Source organism: Apteryx rowi, unplaced genomic scaffold, assembly GCF_003343035.1.
Source record: "Apteryx rowi isolate R43461 unplaced genomic scaffold, aptRow1 scaffold_39, whole genome shotgun sequence".
NCBI lineage: Eukaryota > Metazoa > Chordata > Aves > Apterygiformes > Apterygidae > Apteryx > Apteryx rowi.
The window spans coordinates 2,383,107-2,401,361 of record NW_020450418.1 but is presented as its reverse complement, the minus strand read 5'-3'; the positions used below and the strand labels follow the sequence as shown (position 1 = coordinate 2,401,361).

At 50.7% G+C, this 18,255-nt stretch overlaps 1 protein-coding gene across 1 annotated transcript in view; it reads left to right on the top strand.

Annotated features, from left to right (window-relative positions):
- The window catches only part of PDE4B (phosphodiesterase 4B), a 60,427-nt gene extending 42,667 nt beyond the window's left edge, over positions 1-17,760 (top strand). The window contains exons 7-15 of the mRNA XM_026074557.1: positions 7,373-7,466; positions 9,867-10,045; positions 10,661-10,759; positions 10,902-11,066; positions 11,488-11,587; positions 12,299-12,453; positions 12,572-12,694; positions 13,799-13,981; positions 15,759-17,760. Coding sequence (XP_025930342.1) covers positions 7,373-7,466; positions 9,867-10,045; positions 10,661-10,759; positions 10,902-11,066; positions 11,488-11,587; positions 12,299-12,453; positions 12,572-12,694; positions 13,799-13,981; positions 15,759-16,124 — 1,464 coding nt within the window. The 3' untranslated portion in view covers positions 16,125-17,760. The remainder of the gene's footprint in view (positions 1-7,372; positions 7,467-9,866; positions 10,046-10,660; positions 10,760-10,901; positions 11,067-11,487; positions 11,588-12,298; positions 12,454-12,571; positions 12,695-13,798; positions 13,982-15,758) is intronic.
- Positions 17,761-18,255: the final 495 nt, after the last annotated feature.

The window sequence follows — 18,255 nt, the reverse complement described above, 5'->3', positions numbered from 1 at the left end:
GGTGTGGGGTCGTGGCGCCGGGCGCTGCCGCCACCGCGCAGGAAACCCATGCAAAGCAGCGCGCTGACACGGAGGCTCGAGGCGTCGCTGCTCCTCCTAATTGGCTTAAAGCGCCGTGTTCTTACGTACGAGCCGGGTATTTCTGAGGAAGCAGAGACTGACCCAAACTTTCAAAGGAAACTGAAACTCGTCCAGCTGCCGGTTGTGTCACCGCCGCCGCCGCCGCCACCGTTTCCCCCGGGGACAGAAGCAAGAAGTACGAAGTTGTACCCCCTGCTCGATGCTAACGTTTCACGTCAATCACAAGAAACGCTAACCTAAGCCAAGGGTGCGGAACGGGCGGGCGCCGCGGGCACGTGGCGGTCGGTCGGTCGGCAGCGGCCGGGACGTGCCCGCGCCCGGTGACGTGCCCCAAGCCGGCAGGAGCGTGGCAGCTCGGTGGCTTTGGAGCGGGGTAAGTCGCAGGGCTTTCCCTGGGCGCGATCGCTCAGCGCGCCTTTTCTTTCCGGCGTTTTAATGCAATTTGCATATTGCAACTTTTCATGGAGCTGGAAAGGAACCGGAAACGGCCCGGCAGCCGTCCTTGCGCCTCGGCTCCCGTTTCATCGCTTTTTAAGTGCTGGGGTGCACAAATACCTACCAGCCGAGGGAGGTTCTGCCGCTCTCAGATGAAGTACTGAAACTCTCCTGGTGAAATATATTATTCTGTCTACATCAGATATACGTGATTGCTTTCATGAGCAGCCACATGCTGATTTATGGCAACGTGCTATTTATTTATCAACATTTACTTTGTGGATTTGTAAATTATTCTAATAACATAAGGCCAACAAGTTGGTCATGATGCTACTCCTTTAAAGTCTTCCTTTGAACCTATATATAAATCAACTCTCCTTTGATGTGAAATTGGAGATTTCGTAACCTTATGTTTACTTTTTGGTTTAAAAAATAAGCTGAAGGGAAAACAAAAAAAAAAAACCCAAAAAACAAATAGTACTTTGTATCTCATTAAAAATAGTTTCTAGCACATTAAAAACTATATTGTTTTAGGAAACAAGAACTAGAAGGAGCTGCAAAAGCACCTGAGTTTTTTAATGACTGATAGTTGACTGCAACCATTCCGCTTTTCTGCAGGCACTGAAATATGTCTAAAAACCTTCTCCTTTAGAGTTGATTTAATTTGAAATATACTGATTTTTTTCTTTAAACATTATATTTAAATTCACTTTCTCATCMTCGTTTGTGCGAGTGCTTAGAAATGAAAATAGATAGAAATCGTGAAGTAACGCGGACAGCTGCAAACTTGTTTGACAAAATCCTTTATGCAGCTCTCGTAGCACGAGGAAAGCAAAGATAAATGATTGTGTTACTCCTCGGATAAATGAAAGCGTTCTAAGCTCTTTTGACTTTAAAAACTTTTTTAAAGAAAGAACCCGCCCTCCAAAATGAGCAGGTTTTCCAAATGCAGTCTGGGGAAAAACAGAGTAATGAGAAGCTGCCTTTAGAGGGGTGGCAGGTGCCTGTGCGCCGGCCCCGGCTCCCTCTTGGCCGGGGGAACGGCTCTCCGACGTCGGGTGCCGACCTCCGTGCTGGCGCTCGGGCAGCACGCTAAGTGCCGGAGCAGTTTGGTCCGATTAAAGATTAGGTGTCTCGGTGCAATACAGGACCGAGACGCCCGCGTCTGGAAGGGAAGGCCGGGAATTTGAAGATGTTTCTTCCAGTTTCAGACACCGGTGATGAGATTCATGTAACCTTCTGCAAAGGTGCAGCAGCACCTGAGTGTCGCAGCCCTTCCCGTGGAGGGACCGGGGCCGGGCCAAGGCGTTGCAAATCCCCTCCCTGAGCCTGCACTCGGATACACGCATGAGTAATTTCCCTCCTGCGTGTAAATAGTTTCCGGCCTGGGCTCCCGTTCCGCTTCTGTCGTCCGGGCAGGTAAATGGCAGCGTTCCTGCTGGCTTCCCAGTGTCGGGCGTCCGGTTATTCCCGGGAGAGACGCTGTGGAAATGAATGATACCAAAAATTACCCGTGCCTCTGGATCCAAGGTGATTTCCAAGAGCAATTCAATTAAGCAGGGCTAAGCCCAGCTGCAGTCGTGCAGAAATCAGAGAGGCGAGTTGTCCCGGTGCCACGAATCCCTTTGTTCTGCGGCTCTCCGCGGGCAGCGCAGGAGCGAGGGATGCCGTATGTGCGTCAGGAGGGTGGGTCGCCGGCGACGGAGGCTATAAACATTTTCCACGCCGGAGATCTGCAGCAAGATTCTTCCATCAAAGTGCGGGGTGGGACGGCTCCCGCCTAGGTGTCCCAGCAGAAGCCGGCAGGATCGCAGCAGCTCTTTTATCTCGCAGTTGCCGTCAGCTCCTGTAAATGACTAAAACTCCTTTAAGCAGCTTCTTTGAATGAGGACTCTTGGCCTCAGGGAACCTCAGCTGGTATAAATTGACTTCAAAGGGTTTCCATCAGCAGCAGCTCCATCTTCCTGCCTTTCTTCTCTCCGTGGAGCGCAGGAACATCTCGGATGCTGGGCTCCAAACCAGACTGGGAACTGGAGGAGCAGCAGGACTGTCGCCAGGGTCTGCTTTGGCCTGGAAAGCCGAAGAGCTGAGCGTGCGTTGGTAGCTCTCTCCCTAACCTTCATAAGTAAGGTAGAGAATCATTTCTTTCATAAAAAGCCAGAAAAGTAGGATTTACAGCGTGGAAACACCAGGCAGAAAGACGGGTCCACGTGTCACGGCTGGGCGCTGTGCTTCACCCACGTCGTGCTGTGACCGTGGGGCTGGAGCGCCCTGGGAGCTGCTGGCCCGGTGTGCTTGTGCGCCCAAACGTGGCCAAGAAACGCAAGCGGCTTCTGCATGCTGTAGGGAACGCTAAGGAAGGGGGTTCAGCGTCAGGAGCGAAGACGAGCCCCGCGAGCCAGGTCGATGAAGGGTAATCGAAGCAATGACCACGCGCACACAGCAGAGCCGGGGAGGACGCTGGGGTTCCCCGTTGCAGAGGAGAGGTGAAGAGCGTTACCGCTAGCAGTCCAAGAGTGATCCCGTTGCTGGGACAGTTAGGTTGGTTCAGATGACTTTTACAGTCACGTCACACCATACAAAACAGGAAGACTCTGCACAATATGATGGCTTTTTCTCACCCAGTTCTCCAGATGGTTTTAGAGCTCTGTTATTTGATTGGAAGGTCAGGCATGCTTTTATGTGTATTTGGTTATAAAAAAATTCCATTTGGGTTTCATCTTTCTTTACAACGTTTGTATTCTTTTTGTAGGTTTTACGTGTGGGTTCGCTGGTCCTGTGCTCAGGTTGGGGTGAAGAGAGGGGAGGCCCAAGCCTGGTTCTGCCTCTTGCTTCTCTGGTGGGGGAAGGAGCCCGTGGCTCTGGGTGGACGTGCCCTGCCGTGTAATATTTGCACATGTGTGTGCGTGTGTCCTTCTCTCCTTTGCCCCCCAGCTCCCCTCTGTAAAATGAAGTTAATAGCGCTCATTTCCTTTGTAAAAGGCACTGGGATGATTATTAACTACGGAAGCAGCAATACAAGGGCACRTGTTGCTGATAAACGGCAAAGCAGAAGCATTACCTCCACATACGTGCCCAGCTCCGTAAACCGTGCAGTCAGCACTTCTGCTTGCTCGGTGGCAAAGCAGGGGGGATTTTCTCGTTGCTCGCGTGCGGTCTGTTTGCTCTGCCGTTTGCTGTCAAAGCGATGGAGCGAAGGAGTCGTTGCGGCGGGGCGCACGTGCCATCGCTCGCTGCTCTGCGCCGGGCGCGYGGGGCGCTTCCCATGGGCACTGCGCGCAAGCAGCGGCAGCCTCACTCCCCAGCATCCTGGCAGCAAGCGAAGCCTAAGAAAAACCCCAAATCCGCCTCCCCCACCAGCGTACGCGGGTTGTGATTACCGAGTGTACCTTTGGCCTGCCTCGTTCTTCACTAACTCTGATTTTTTTTAAGTGCATCATGTTATTAAGGAAACACGGCATAGGTGCCAGCATTATTCAGATGGTAGATCGCAGTGAAATGTAAAAAGCCCGTGGGTATTCCCATGCACGTACCCAGCACCGTAGGTGTCCGGGCTGGATTTGGCAGTGATAGTATTTTCAGCAGTGCTGTAATATTGCCATCTCCATTTATAAAAGGTTGCTGATTAAAAGCCTGGAAAAGTGAGTAAGATTAAGGCTGTTAGAGGAGATGAAGGAGACAGATTTCAATTTAAAGATCAGATATGAGAGTCCAGAGGTCTTTTATCTATCCTAATCTCTGCTGCAGATGGCTGTGTGACCTTGTGTAGGCTATTTAATTGCTTTGTGCCTCTGTGAAACGGCAAGAGCTACACTTTGTACTTTAATAAGCCTGTGTGAGGTAGAGGCATCTTTTCAGAATGTTTGTCCACCGCTTGAAGTTATTTGTCTGAAAGAGGTGATTGTTCATATAGAAAATCCAGTTGATTCAACCGTGCTTGGAAGTTGTTTGTATGACCCGCTGATTGCGGTGTTTTTCTTGTAAAGATGAAGGCTTCAATCCAGGGAGGTGTTTCAGCATGTGTAGGTCTGGGGCAGCGTTCACATGTTTGGCAGATGCTTGTGACCCAGGGCAAGATGTCGTTTGGAGGAGCGGTGGAATCGCCGCTCCTCTCTCGTCGGAGGGGCTTGCTGTTACAYCTCTTTCATTGCTTTTGCCACTGCTTCTCATCACCTAAGGCTTCTCTTAGGAGTTTCAAAGAGGCTTCTACTCCTCTTCGTTGGCATGAAGTTTAATGGAGACTTCATGAGCAGAAGTCACTCCTCTGTGGCTCCCGTGAGACCCCAAGCGTGCCAAGAGAAGAGGGACACGCGCTGGGAAACGTTCCTGGCCCTGTGACCATGCCCCATATCCTGCCACTCTTACACACTCTTTCCTCTCATCAGGTATTTTCAAGCATTACACTGTTGCGCATTACCTGTTTCCTCTCCATACCCTGGTCACAGGCGGAAGCTGGTGAACCAACTTACCTTCACTGCTTTCACTGTCCTTTGTAGCCCCCCAAATCGGTGGTAGTTTTTGCTTGCCCGTGCTTGCTGCTGTAAATTTGCCCAGGGCGATGGGGAAAGTACCAAAGGATCTGGAAACCAGCAGGAAAGCTCTTGTTTGCTGAAGGCTGCCTGTCTGGAGCAACGATACGGGACGCAGGATTTCACCTGGTTGAGTAACCTGCAAAATGAGGTCACGCTGGTAGGGWTGGGCAGATTGCTGCAAGGGAAAGCACCACCGCTGGCAATGGCAAAGAGGCCGAGCAGATAGCGCCCAGTCTTTGCTTTGTCCAGGTGGGAACATCAGCTGTCCACCTCTGATCCTTGGGTAATTCAGGAGCGAGAAGAAGGCAGGCTCCGCAGCCACCTGTGCGCTGGCCCTTGTTGCACAGAAACCGGTTGTTGCCCCCGGTTTGCCGGCGGCGCAGAGGAACCTTGTCATTAGGCTTGGTGACACGATGGCTGCAAAGCCCCAGCCGCTGGGCCGCGCCAGAAAGGGCACCGCTCAAAATTTCCAAAGTGGCTTTCCGCGCGGAGCCGCCGGGAGGTGCGTTAGTGCCGTCCCGGCTGTCGTCGGGATCGGGATCGCCCCGGGGTGCCGTGTTTGGGGCCGCCCTGGAAAGCCTCCGTGAAATAGGGCTCCAAAGGCAGCGGTGGCGCGGCCCGGACCCCGCGGGTGCCCTAAGGTGGCCCGGATCCCGCAGAGCGGCCGCGGTCCCTGCCGCGAGCGAGGTCGCGCGCACGCTGGACGGGGCTCTTCTGCGGGTCTGGCGCCGGCAGGGGAGATACCGCTCGCTGATACAGCGGTTGCCTCTCAATTTAAATTCAAAATGAAAGTCGTGAGCGACTCTCTCAGACAGGATTATGAATGTATTCTTATAAGAAACACTGTTGGAATGTATTAAGATCTTAAATCGTGATTGCCGATCTATATCACAGATTTAAGGTTGTTATTAATTTGTACCTTTTCCATGGAAAAGTGTTTCCAAGTTGTACACGCATGGTCACACTGAAAATGTGAAGAATCCTGCCTTTAAAAATCCGTACGGGAATATTTGCTTTGAAAGCCCCCCCCCCCGTCTCCGCAGCGAAGAGGAGCTTACAAAACGCGGGCACGGAGACGGGAGCGCAGCCTGCTTCGGGCTTATTTAAATATGCGCGGCGCTTCCTCCATTTTAATGTCCCTTACGAAAAGATGGCTGTGGTGCCGCCGGCGCGGGCGGCCCGGGGGGAAGCGGCGGCGGTGGTGGCGGCTGCCGTCGCCCCGCGCGGCCGAGGAGGGGGGACCCCCCGCGCCAGCCCCGCCACCGTCGCTCGTCCCCGAGCGCCCGCGGGCGGGTGTCCGGCGGTGGCAACTCTCCCCGGCGGCGGCGGCGGCAACGACGAGGCCGTGCCGCGGGGCTCGCCCCCGCCTCGCCCCCTCCCCGGCGGCTGCCGGCGGAAGCCGGGATTTTGCGGCGCCGGGGAAGCGCGGCGGCCCCGGGCTGGCGGCACTCGGCGCTCCTTCCAGCGGCTCCTTCCTCCCGTTGTGTGGATTGCGCTGCGGAGTTTTCCAAAATGCCTGAAGCAAACTATCTGTTGTCCGTGTCTTGGGGTTACATCAAGGTGGGTTAGATCCTGCAGGACCGTAAGTGGCTATTTTATATACTGCGTTTCTTGGATAAAATCTCTGCATAGAAAGCACGCTATCTCAACGGTTATTTGTAGGTACTGTGTGGCAAGGCACTAACCTATGCGTGTGCTGCATATGCAGCATACATGTATGTCGATTATTTTTTCCCCTTCGGCAATGCATTTTTGCAGGATAAAATGATACTGCAATAAAAATGTGTGATTAGAAAATCAGGAGGATCATATCATGTATATCTGGGTGGAAAAGTGCTTAAATCCTGCATTTTGCTCTAAGGATCCAAGCAATCTTCAGGTTTATGGCATATTTTTCCTCTGTTATATTCTGAGCGTATGCAATTATTTTTTACTTGCATGCTTCAAAATGCAGCAAACTTGTGTTTTGCAATCGAGAACAAAAGAAGGTTATAGGATGTGGACTTAAACCAATAACAGACTTGGATGGTTTAGCTAAATTACCTGAAACATTATCTTCTCATTTGTTACAGTGAAAACTAATATGTATCTTTGGAGGAAATTCATTTTGTCATTTAATATACTGAACAGAAATATCTAGTCATGATGGTGCTGAATAGTGCCTAAATTAAACCATATGTTGCTGACTCTGTTCCAAATATCCCCCTAATTTTGCTTTTAACGTCTTGTCTGTGGACTCGCTTGTGTCCCCTCCGTTAAGGCTGTATTAATTTGGAAAAGCACTCTGGAAAATGCGCTCTTTGTGTGTGTGCTTCCCCTCGCAGTTCAAGCGAATGCTGAACCGGGAGCTGACCCACCTCTCCGAGATGAGCCGCTCCGGGAACCAGGTGTCCGAGTACATTTCCAACACCTTCCTGGGTAAGGCGCTGCACGCTCAAAGATCCGCGCGTCCCCGGCCGAGCGTGGGGCGCGGAGGCAGAGCCGTACTGAGACGTTCTGCTTCTCGCTTCCAAAACGGTTATGGGCAGGAAAGAATAAAATGTTTGGATGAGTCTATCCTGAGAAGACTTCCCTCCCCAGATCAGGAGATTGCTCTGTCCAGGCGGAGTGAACCCTTTGCCCGCGTGTTTCGGGATAGCCGATTTCCGTCTTGACCTTCCGTGAAGGACAAGGTCACCGGCCCGGCCCAGCCCAGCGCCGCCCGGAAGCCCCCGCTGCCCCCTCCGCGCTCAGGCGGCTGCAGCCCACACGTCCCATAGGTTATTTTGTAGGTGTTTGTCCATTTTGCGCTGCAAAGCCGGAGCCCAGCTCCCGAAATATTTATAAAAGGACTATTTTGCGCGTCATTGGTTTTGTTGGAGCTGATAGGATTGCTGACATGAATTAAGTCAAGAATTCAAGTGTTTTGAGGATTGGGTTCTCTGTATTCACAAAATCCATTAATTACGAAAAATATAATTTGCCGTATGTATTAGAATTTGTGACTATTTTCATTAAAAAAGAAGCTTAACGCAGAACCCTCATAGGTCCYGGAGGCTGACAGGAGCGCCGGGTGCACGTGGGACGCTGGCGGTCCGTGCCCTGTGCCCCGTGCCCCGTGCCCCGGTGGAGGGCCCCGAATGTGCCGAGGGATTTTAGCACGACTTCAGCAGCCCGTTGCAACGGGAACGGCGACGTGCATTTAGGGCACATCATTAATAATCCGTGTAAAAGTTTGTAGCTGCTCTGTAGGAATCCCTTGGCCCCGTTCTAGCAGTCAGCCTAACCGCGACCTCCAGGACGTGAATTAATACAGGGTGTAGGAGCAAGGCGGCCCGGTTTTCCCGTCGGCTCTGCCCGCCGTTCGCGCTGGGCTCGCAGGGGCTGCCGGCGGCGCGGGAGCGACGTGCCGCGAGGCCCGCGCGGGGCCGCAAGGGCAGGGACACCCCGCTGAAGGGCGCCGTGTCGAAACAGCCGTGCCGGCGCTGTAATAGCGCTTAAGGCATAGGAATCCGTCTGTGCCCGTTTATTGCTAGATATCGAAAGCAGTGAACGTGATCGGCTGCCTACCTATTAAGCATTACAAAAACTCCAGCTGAAAGTTAAGGTTATTTAATTAGCATATTTAGCTATATTAACATATTACATAGCTCTCTATTTTAGCATACGGAAGTGCTACTTTGTGCTGTACATTGAACAAAGCCACATAGGATACAGCTATATCATTTTTCTCAAAGGACTTTGACTGTTTTGTGTTGTTCATCTCCTCCCCYGGAGACTAAGGATGAGAATAGCACCCATAAGAATAACTCGCAGGAATGTTATGTACGTCAAAGGGTTTGTCGCAGAATCCACGAGGTTTGTGAGGGTCCTGGTTTAATAAATCAGGCGCGCGTGTTCAAGACTCTCCATTTTGCGCTGCCTTAGCATTAGTCATGGCCAAGGAGATTATATACGGGGAAGTCCTCCTGCTCAGCAGACGCGCACGGGGAAACACCCCCTGATGGCAGCCTGACTGTTGCTGTGAATAATGGCTTCCTTCTTAATTGCAGCATCGCAGGCACACTGGCAGTCTTATTTCAGAGATTTTTAATTAAGCTAAGGAAAAGCAACCGATGCCTCATCCCCCCAGAGGTCCTCAGATCTGCAAAGGTGCAAAGAGATCATGGCAACCTACTTTAAAAGTTCATGAAATATGGCTAATATGCAAGTAATGAGCCACCGTTTCTCCATTTTAATCCAGCAAATAAATCACTTGTAAAGGCAGTAACTAGCGTACGTGGATAGATTATTTATTAAAACACATCTCCACAGCCGAGCTTTGCCCCATCAGGTGCCTATTTGRTATGCGCTAGTGTTGCTGCTGTCTCTAGGCACATGACAATAGAAAAGTGCCCTGTGACTCGTGTGTTATTCTGTACTTTTTTAGTAGATAGATGTGTTATATAGGGCAAACCTTTAATAAATCGATGACACCGATTTGTAGTTGGGTTGATGTTTTGAGAGCCGGAGTATGGAGATGAGCTTGGCCCTGATAGATATCAGTGGAGTGAATCTGAAAATATATGCTTAGCGCTTTATTGAGGACAAATGTGTTGTTTGAATATATATTTTATTTTGCTGAAAATAGGCAAAGGGCAAGCAGAGCTCGTGCTGCCCTTCCGCACTGATCTTTGCTCAGTGCAGCCCCAAAACTAGAGAAGGCCCCAGGGGAAGCGCGTAGGCGTGCAGAACCGTTTGATCAACAGCAACAGCGGTTGCTTTGGGCGGGCGTTTGACGGGTGCTCGCAGCGGGTGTCTCTGCAAGCGGTGCTGATCCCCGTCCCCTCTTCCCCGCAGACAAGCAGAACGATGTGGAGATCCCTTCGCCCACGCAGAAGGACAGAGAGAAGAAGAAAAAACAGCAGCTCATGACACAGATCAGTGGAGTGAAAAAATTAATGCATAGCTCAAGCTTAAACAATACCAGCATTTCCCGATTTGGTGTGAAAACAGAAAAGGAAGACCATCTGGCCAAGGTAGGACAGGCTTCCAGCAGCTGGTGTCTGTGCTGGTGCTGAGGAGGAGAGTCGGGATTATCCCGAAGCAGGGAATAGACTGACCGGATCGACTGCCCCGTTTGTAAAGTCGGAATCAGTATCCCCAAAGCAATGTGACTATCGCAAATATTGTAATTAATGGTACCAGGCCCTAATAGCATATTCTTAAGCGTATGCAGTCCTTGCAAATGTCACTAAAATAGTAGAAAATGAGGTGAAGGCTAAGGATAGCGATTATGAAACGCAAGTGCACCTAGCGCAGTGCGTGCAAGGGGCGGCTGCGAGGCCTTCGTTCCCGGAGGGCCCTTCCTTTAGCGTGTGTAAGAAAGCGGCCCCCGTCGCACAGTGAAGCGTGCTCTCCCTGTGCGAGCGATTTCACGTCAGCCCTTCGCAGTTACTCGGTGTTCCTGTGCTCTCATAAGTATGTGTGCTCATGCGCTTAGGTAATTACCGACAATTAAGGTTTAATTCTCATTTTTTCTAACTTTTGGAAAACGGAAAAGACTTGGTGAAAGTGATAAATGCAGAAATGTCTTGAAAAATATGTACATGTRTTAAAACATTGTAACTGTTCTCTTTTTGTTGTTTCAAAAGGAACTGGAAGATCTGAATAAGTGGGGTCTCAACATATTTAACGTTGCAAGGTATTCCCACAACAGGCCCCTCACCTGCATTATGTACGCTATATTTCAGGTTAGTGATTTCGTGGTCCCGTTTGCTCTTCCTCTGCAACGCTATCACGGTTTCTAATTGCTTTCTGTTTTGCTGCCTTCTGCAGTGGCGCATCCTTACTTGGTATATATGMATAAATATTCTTTGAACATTTATCGTGCAGGAGAGGGATCTGCTGAAAACGTTCAAGATCTCGTCGGACACGTTTGTGACGTACATGATGACTTTGGAAGACCACTACCACTCCGACGTAGCGTACCACAACAGCCTGCACGCGGCCGACGTGGCCCAGTCCACCCACGTCCTGCTGTCCACCCCGGCCCTGGACGTGAGTTACCCGCTCCGAGCTCAGGGCTTCGGGCTGGGCCATCTCTACGTGTTAATGTGGGAGGGTTTGAATGGCTGTTTAAAAATACTGGACTGTCTTTGAACACGGAAGAAGAGTCTTAAACGGAGTCAGTCGCTTGTAGCCCTCAGCCTTATAAAAACCCGCAGCGGCTGTCGCCCCTGCGAGTGCTCCGCTCGCTGCCGGGGAAGTCACCCTGAAGACTCTCCAGCAGCGGCTCGTCTTTGATCTCTGTCCCGTCTGAAAGTGCGCGTGCTGCTCGCAGACTCTTCTTCTGAGGAACTGTTCGGTCCTCAGAAAACTARTTTAAAAGCACAAACCATTTGTTTTTCTAAATCAGCCTCCCAAGCTGCTGAGAGATAACATGCACGGCTTTTCTGACAAATGCCTGTTTTTTTTCTAGGCCGTCTTCACCGATTTGGAAATCCTTGCTGCAATTTTTGCAGCTGCAATTCATGATGTGGATCACCCTGGTGTCTCCAATCAGTTTCTAATTAATACAAGTGAGTTCTGTTTCAGATACAACAATAACTTCATCTACAAACCTGGGACACATTTTCCATTACAGTGAGGTCACAAAAAATGCCTTTCAGACTGTATTGCTTTCTCAAAATGTTATGCAGTAAACTAGTTATACATTTTGAAATGAAACAGTAATTAAAATTAAATTCCTATCAAAACAAAGGAAGCTATTGCAGAACAATTTGCAAAGTGACCTTGAATCTTGTGGATATTATTCATTGCTAATGCATAATAAGTCTTCCAATCCYGAGTGCAAATTTTATCATTAATAATGGACAAATAATGCAGGATATATTTTCTGTTTCTATTGCTGTTGACAACGATAAGACTAAATATTGTGTGTTGCTCTGCAACGRGCTAAGCACGTATCTTGATTCCAAAATATGGGTATTGTTCTGTTTTGGAAAGTGTCTTTGCAGGCTTCGCGCTTTCTGTTGTCAGTGATTTTGAAGCTTGCAACGAAGTAAACTGAGTACTATTTTGTTCATTAGAACTGAGCAAAGGGCTGTTTATATTATATACATATGTGCTCAGATTAGAAAACCACACACTCTTGGCACAGCCGAAACAAAAGAAGAAACCTTGCCCTGATTTACTGTGTACGGATAAACGTCTCCGTACCCAGTATGAGGTTCCTGTTCAAAAGCACGCATTTCCCATARCGAAGCCCCATATTTACGTGTCTTTGCTAGATTCGGAGCTAGCCCTAATGTACAACGACGAGTCTGTTTTGGAGAACCACCACCTCGCCGTGGGTTTCAAACTGCTTCAGGAAGAGCACTGCGACATCTTCCAGAACCTCACCAAGAAGCAGCGGCAGACCCTCAGGAAGATGGTGATTGACATGGTATGAATTACACCTCTCTGCTYATCTGACCTGCACAAACTGCTGCTCCTCTTAAACAAAAAACTGGCTCCTCTGTGTGGCTGCCCCTACTTAACATCATGTTTTCACTTCTGCAAAGGTTTTGGCAACAGATATGTCCAAGCACATGAGCCTGCTGGCTGACCTGAAGACCATGGTGGAAACGAAGAAGGTGACCAGCTCGGGGGTGCTCCTGCTGGATAACTACACCGACAGAATACAGGTACTGCCGGGCACCTTCCTGCACAGTGAGAGCGGTTTGCACGTTTTGTGCGGTGTTGAGAAACCATGTTCCTGTTCTTACTGTGGCTTTTAAATGGGCCAAATGTAGCAAAGGCCAGTGGTGATTTTTCAGCAATCATGCAAAGGTCAGTAGGCTTCATATTTTCTTCTGTTCTGTGTCACAGAGACCCCAAAACCCCCCCAAAAAACAAGGTGATCTAAAAGGGATAATGTTTCTAACACTAGAGTGTTAGGGGATTACGTTTTTAACACTAGAGCATGCAACTGCAGACATGCAAATTCTTCTCAGGTTGAGGTATAAAGCTGARTTTTTGAGGGCTCTTGAGTCTCCTTCCTGCTTTCTCCCATTTGTGACAGTTTGTCCTATAGAAAAAAAAACAGCAAGATTGTGAAGAATTTAATTCATAACTACATGCCTAAAGCAACCTGCAACTCTTACGCTGAGTTGAAACAGGGATGCACAACCTGTACTCTGTATAATCTAGTCCTTCGTTTACAGAAGTGGCAGAGTGGTGCTGGAGAGGGCTGCTTGGTTAGTAGCGTGAGGCGTATCCTGATCCTCTCTCCGCTTTGATGGCCAGCTTTTAACAACAAACTCGTAGCAAAAACCTCTTTACTTCTTTATTTAAAACTGCTGATGTTAAGACAGGTCACTCCATTGCTGTCTGAATCCTTTCAGCCACAGTTAATCAGACACATTTTATTTGTGTGAAAGGGATATTACTCATTTAATAAAGTAGGAGCATTTAACCATATGAGAACACGAAAATAAATTTTGAATGGTGGGAAGCACCTGCATTCAAGCACAAACCCATATGATGTAATTAGTCCAGCGCTGCACRTGTTAGGTATTGAGTAGTCTGAACAAAATATAGCACAGATTTTACTATTTTAAGGCAAACTCTAGCGTCTGGTCTCATATTTGGAAAAGGATATTATTTTATACTGTTAATATTTTTATAGAATGTTGCATAATATACAAGCCTTGTGGTTAAAATGTTCTGAATTATGCAAGCACATACAGCATGAAATCGTCCTCTTTTTCCATTTGATTTTATGATTTTTCTGATGAATGTAATTGCAGGTTCTCCGAAACATGGTACATTGTGCGGACTTGAGCAATCCCACAAAGTCTCTGGAGTTGTACCGGCAGTGGACGGACAGAATCATGGAGGAGTTCTTCCAGCAGGGAGACAAGGAACGCGAAAGAGGAATGGAAATCAGTCCAATGTGTGACAAGCACACAGCGTCAGTGGAAAAATCGCAGGTAATTGGCCTTCAGCTGCATTTTTCTGTTGCCTAAGTTTGTATTTTTAAAACAGAGACAAAATTCATCTGCTTTCTCTAATGCAATTAGGCAAGGAGCCGGCTGTTCAGAGGGCTGGCTCTGATTGACCCCGACATCCAGCTGTGCCCGAAGCTCCTCTGCACTCTCTAGGCTGTTCAGACTCCTTTATTTACCCCTTGGCTTCTCCTCGTTTCCAAATGCGAGTTTGTCTTGCCCTGTTTGCGTCCCTCTTTCCAGGGTTAGTTGCTTCCCTCTCCTTCCCCGGGCTTGAGATGTGTTGCTCTGATCTCCCCTTCTCCCAGGCCGCCTCTGCCTCTCAGCCGACGGCCTCCTCCTTCGTTCTTGACTAGCACCTCCTAAACCTGTTGGTGTYGTGCCCTTGCCCTTGCCCTTGCCTTGCCCTTCCTCTTCCTTTCCCTTCCCATTCCTTCCCTTTCCTTCCCTTTCCTTCTCATCCCTTCGCGAAAGGTCTGAATTCAGCCTCGTGCCGCAATGTATTGCAATGCCTGATTTGGCCGGTTAAGCCAGAGGCTTGGTGGAGGTTCTGTGTGCAGGGGGGATTGRGAAGTCAAAGAAATATTTATTTACGTCAGTATAAACCTTAAAAAGCTCCGGCTATTTCTTGTTTTTTGGAGAATTGACTGGCTCATCCCTAGTTGTAATTCGCAGATTAAACACGTTCGAGGTCAGATTTGTTCTGACCTGTGTAGCACGGGCCACAAAATTTCAGCCGGTTAGTCTGTAATGAAGGCAGTAAGTTATGTTTGCCGAACSGTATTCCAGTTTTTATATAATGGTGTCTTGGCCGTTGTTTTTAAATGACTTGAACAAGTCATCAGAGAGGTTTTTCAGCTCAACTAAGTAACAAAATTGATGATAATTATTTCCAAATGTCCTCTTGGGCTAAGCCAAGTGGTTTCAAATTTATTCACTCAACCGCGTGGTGATTTTGTTGGAAAAATCTGTCTTGTTTGTTAACCTAACAAGAAACGAATCCTTTGGCCAGGCTGGGCCGGAAAAGGCCCATGTGCTCCGCATGTGAGCTCCGATTAATTTTCTGTTTCACATTTGCACTTCACGGAGGTTTCCAAATAGCAGTTTTGGCTACGCGAAGAGTAGGAACTGCCTAAAACGGCTACCGTCTAATACCAACTAGTGCAAGGTGGCAGCGGAGGTGGCATTTCCGTTGCGCGGGGGGRAAAGGGGCTGGTGGAAAAGTAGCGTGCAAGTATTTCAATCGCCTAGGGATGAGCCTTTGAGTCGGTGTTTGGAGGTCAGCGTTCAGCTCTTGGGGCAGCTTGTTTGGAGAAGCAGCGGCTTCATGGCCAAATCGCCCCTTCCTTCGTATCCCGGGAGCGCGGGGTGCCCGGCGGGAGCCCCTCTCGCCCGGCGCCGGCTCGGGGAGCGGTGGCCGCTTGGGCAGCGTGGAGGGGAAGCGCTGAAACCCTCGGCGACGCGGCAGCGCGGAGCGAGCCGGGGCGGCCCGAGCTGCGCGCGGCAGGAAGGTGTGCTGAAAGAGCCAAGGCCGGGCGCGAAAAGCGGTGCCGTCCGGCGCTGGGCAAGGCAAGCAAACTGCGGGCAAACCGCGGCTTCCCCGGCGCGGCTTTGTGCAGCAGGTGTCCGAGTTAGCGCGGGCTGCGCTGGGGGCTCTGCCCTGCTCCGGCTTGCAAAGTCACGGCTGCTTAGGAGCAGCCGAACCGTTTCTGCGCCCGTCGGCGCCCGCCCTCACGCGCGCGTCTCTCCCTGTGCTTCGCAGGTGGGGTTCATCGACTACATCGTGCACCCGCTGTGGGAGACGTGGGCGGACCTGGTGCAGCCCGACGCGCAGGACATCCTGGACACGCTGGAGGACAACAGGAACTGGTACCAGAGCATGATACCGCAGAGCCCCTCGCCGCCGCTGGAGGAGCGCGGCCGGGACTGCCAGAGCCTCATGGAGAAGTTCCAGTTCGAACTGACCCTCGAGGAAGAAGATTCGGATGGGCCGGAGAAGGAAGGCGAGAGCGTCGGCTATTTCGGCAGCGCCGCGACCCTCCACGTGGCTGCCGCGGGGGAAGAGGYGTCGCGGACGGAGGCTAGCATTGAAATCGTGACGGAAGACACGTCCCCCGTCGACACATAATGTCCCGTCCGCGGGCGCGCGGATTTCAAACACTTCGGAGCATGCAAGCAGTCTCGCGGGACGTGCCTGCAGCCGGGGCCTGCGGCCTCTCTGACGCTGGCTGGAAGATCTTCCCAGCTACTTGAGATTGGAGTCAGGGTTCAAGATCGCGTCGCGAGCGATTGCTCAGGAACTTAGCAGATGATTTACCTTGTGGGTTAAGCCTCGCCAGCGAAAAGCACGGCGGTGTTCTGCAGCTGGCTGGGCTTGACACCGAACAGTACCCGACACACAACTGAGAGATTTTATACCGGTAGGTTTGGGAATTCATACCAGTTAGACTGATAGAAACTACTGATTATAACTCTGCGTATAAAACCTGTCCACCCGACCACCTGTCTGCAGACCTGTGTGCCTTCTTTGTAAACACTTTCATGTCTTTTCAAGAGTCTATTAAATACATGGAGTTTAGTATAAAAAGCACCACAAAGCGTTTCCAAATTGATGGATACTTTTCTGATTCTTCCTGTTAAAAGAAGCAGTCTTCCTTTTTTTTCATGGGCAATACCTGTCACTTTATCGCAGTTACTCACTTTTACAGACTAAATAAAAGGGATACCCCCCCCCCCGTTTTGCGTTCCCGCACCTTTAGTAGTCTTCTCCATACTCCAGGCRACCCGTTCAAAAGCACTTCGTGCCGTTGCGCATCTTCTCCGTTTGCTTGCTAGGAACCGCGGTATKTTCTGCTCGGCGGGGTTCTTTTTGCTGGGCGCAGGGTGAAGGGTAGCTCTGTTCTCGTGGCGCGGCGCAGCACCTGTCCCCGTCGGCGCGCAGTCCCCTCCGCAGCTCCTTGCTCGGTGGCAGTTGCACGCTCGGGTGTTTGTGTTCCTCCCGCCTGTCGTTCGCCTTCCCTAGGCTTAGGTCCACCGTCCTCTCCTGCACTGCCTTGAGCTCTAACACCTCCATTACTGTTTATAACAGTGTATTTATTACGTAATGTATATACTGTAATGTTTTGTAAGTTATTAATTTATATAAATTAACATTGCCTGTCAGCGGTGATGTTAATTGCGTAGAAGACTCGGAATAAGAGTTGCCTTTTTTTCTTGTAACCTTTTGTATTGCATAAAATAAAAGAACCTGAACATAGCGGAGGAGACATACGGACCCCAGGCAGGGCATTCGGCTGCGCGCGCACCGGGGGGGCGGGCGGCCCGCCGGCTGCTCCCGGTGCCGAAAGCCTCCCAGGGAGAAAGGAAACCGAAACCCCGGCGAACGGGCCAGCTTTTAAATGTCACGTTCCAATTGCCGAACACCCCAATGTGAATTTCTATGACGAAAATGTGAACCGATGTAATAATTGTGCTGTGAAACTTCTTCTGACGAAGCTTGTCAGGCATCGCCGACGGTGTCGCGCTCGGTTTGTAAAATACGTCTCAAGCTTTTGGTCCACCTCGTGACTAAATAGTTAATGAAAATAGCACAGTTGTGCATGATCAGTGGGTTTGTATGTCTGGTGAACACTGCATTGTTCCAGGTGGTTATTTTATTGTTTCCAAAAGTTTCACACAATGTATGTTATAGTATTATATATTGTGTTCAGATGCATTCTTAAGAGATTTTTATATGAAGTGAATAAATGAAAGCATGACCCTGCCCGCGGCTCTCCTGGCTCTCGTTTCTCTGGCAGCTCCGCTGGGGAGCAGCTCCGGAGTGGCGGAGCGCTGCGGCACCTGCAGCAGCCCCGCGGGCCAGGCGGCGTGGCCACGAGCCCTCCCGGCGCCCGGAGCTGCCGGCCGCGCTCCGGTGAGCGCCGGGGAAGGGCGGGATGCAGCCGGGAGCGCTGGCTCCGAGCGGGCAGCCCTGGGTTCCCGCGGGAGGTGGCGGGCCGGGTGAACCTTTGGTTTGCCGGAGAGGGTGCCCCGGGGAAGCAGGGGGGCGAGCGGCGCAGCTCCGCACCCGCGGGCGTCCTGGGGGAGCAGGGCGCCCGCTGCCCCAGGGCTGGGGCCGAGGAGGAGCCGGGCGATCCGCGGAGCCGGTGCCACCCCTTTCTGCGGCCTGCCCCAGACTTCCCGGCTCCAAAGGAAGCCACTTGAAAGCGCGGCGCCCCGGTGCCACGTCTGCCCGCCCACGCAGCCTTAGCGGCGGCGGC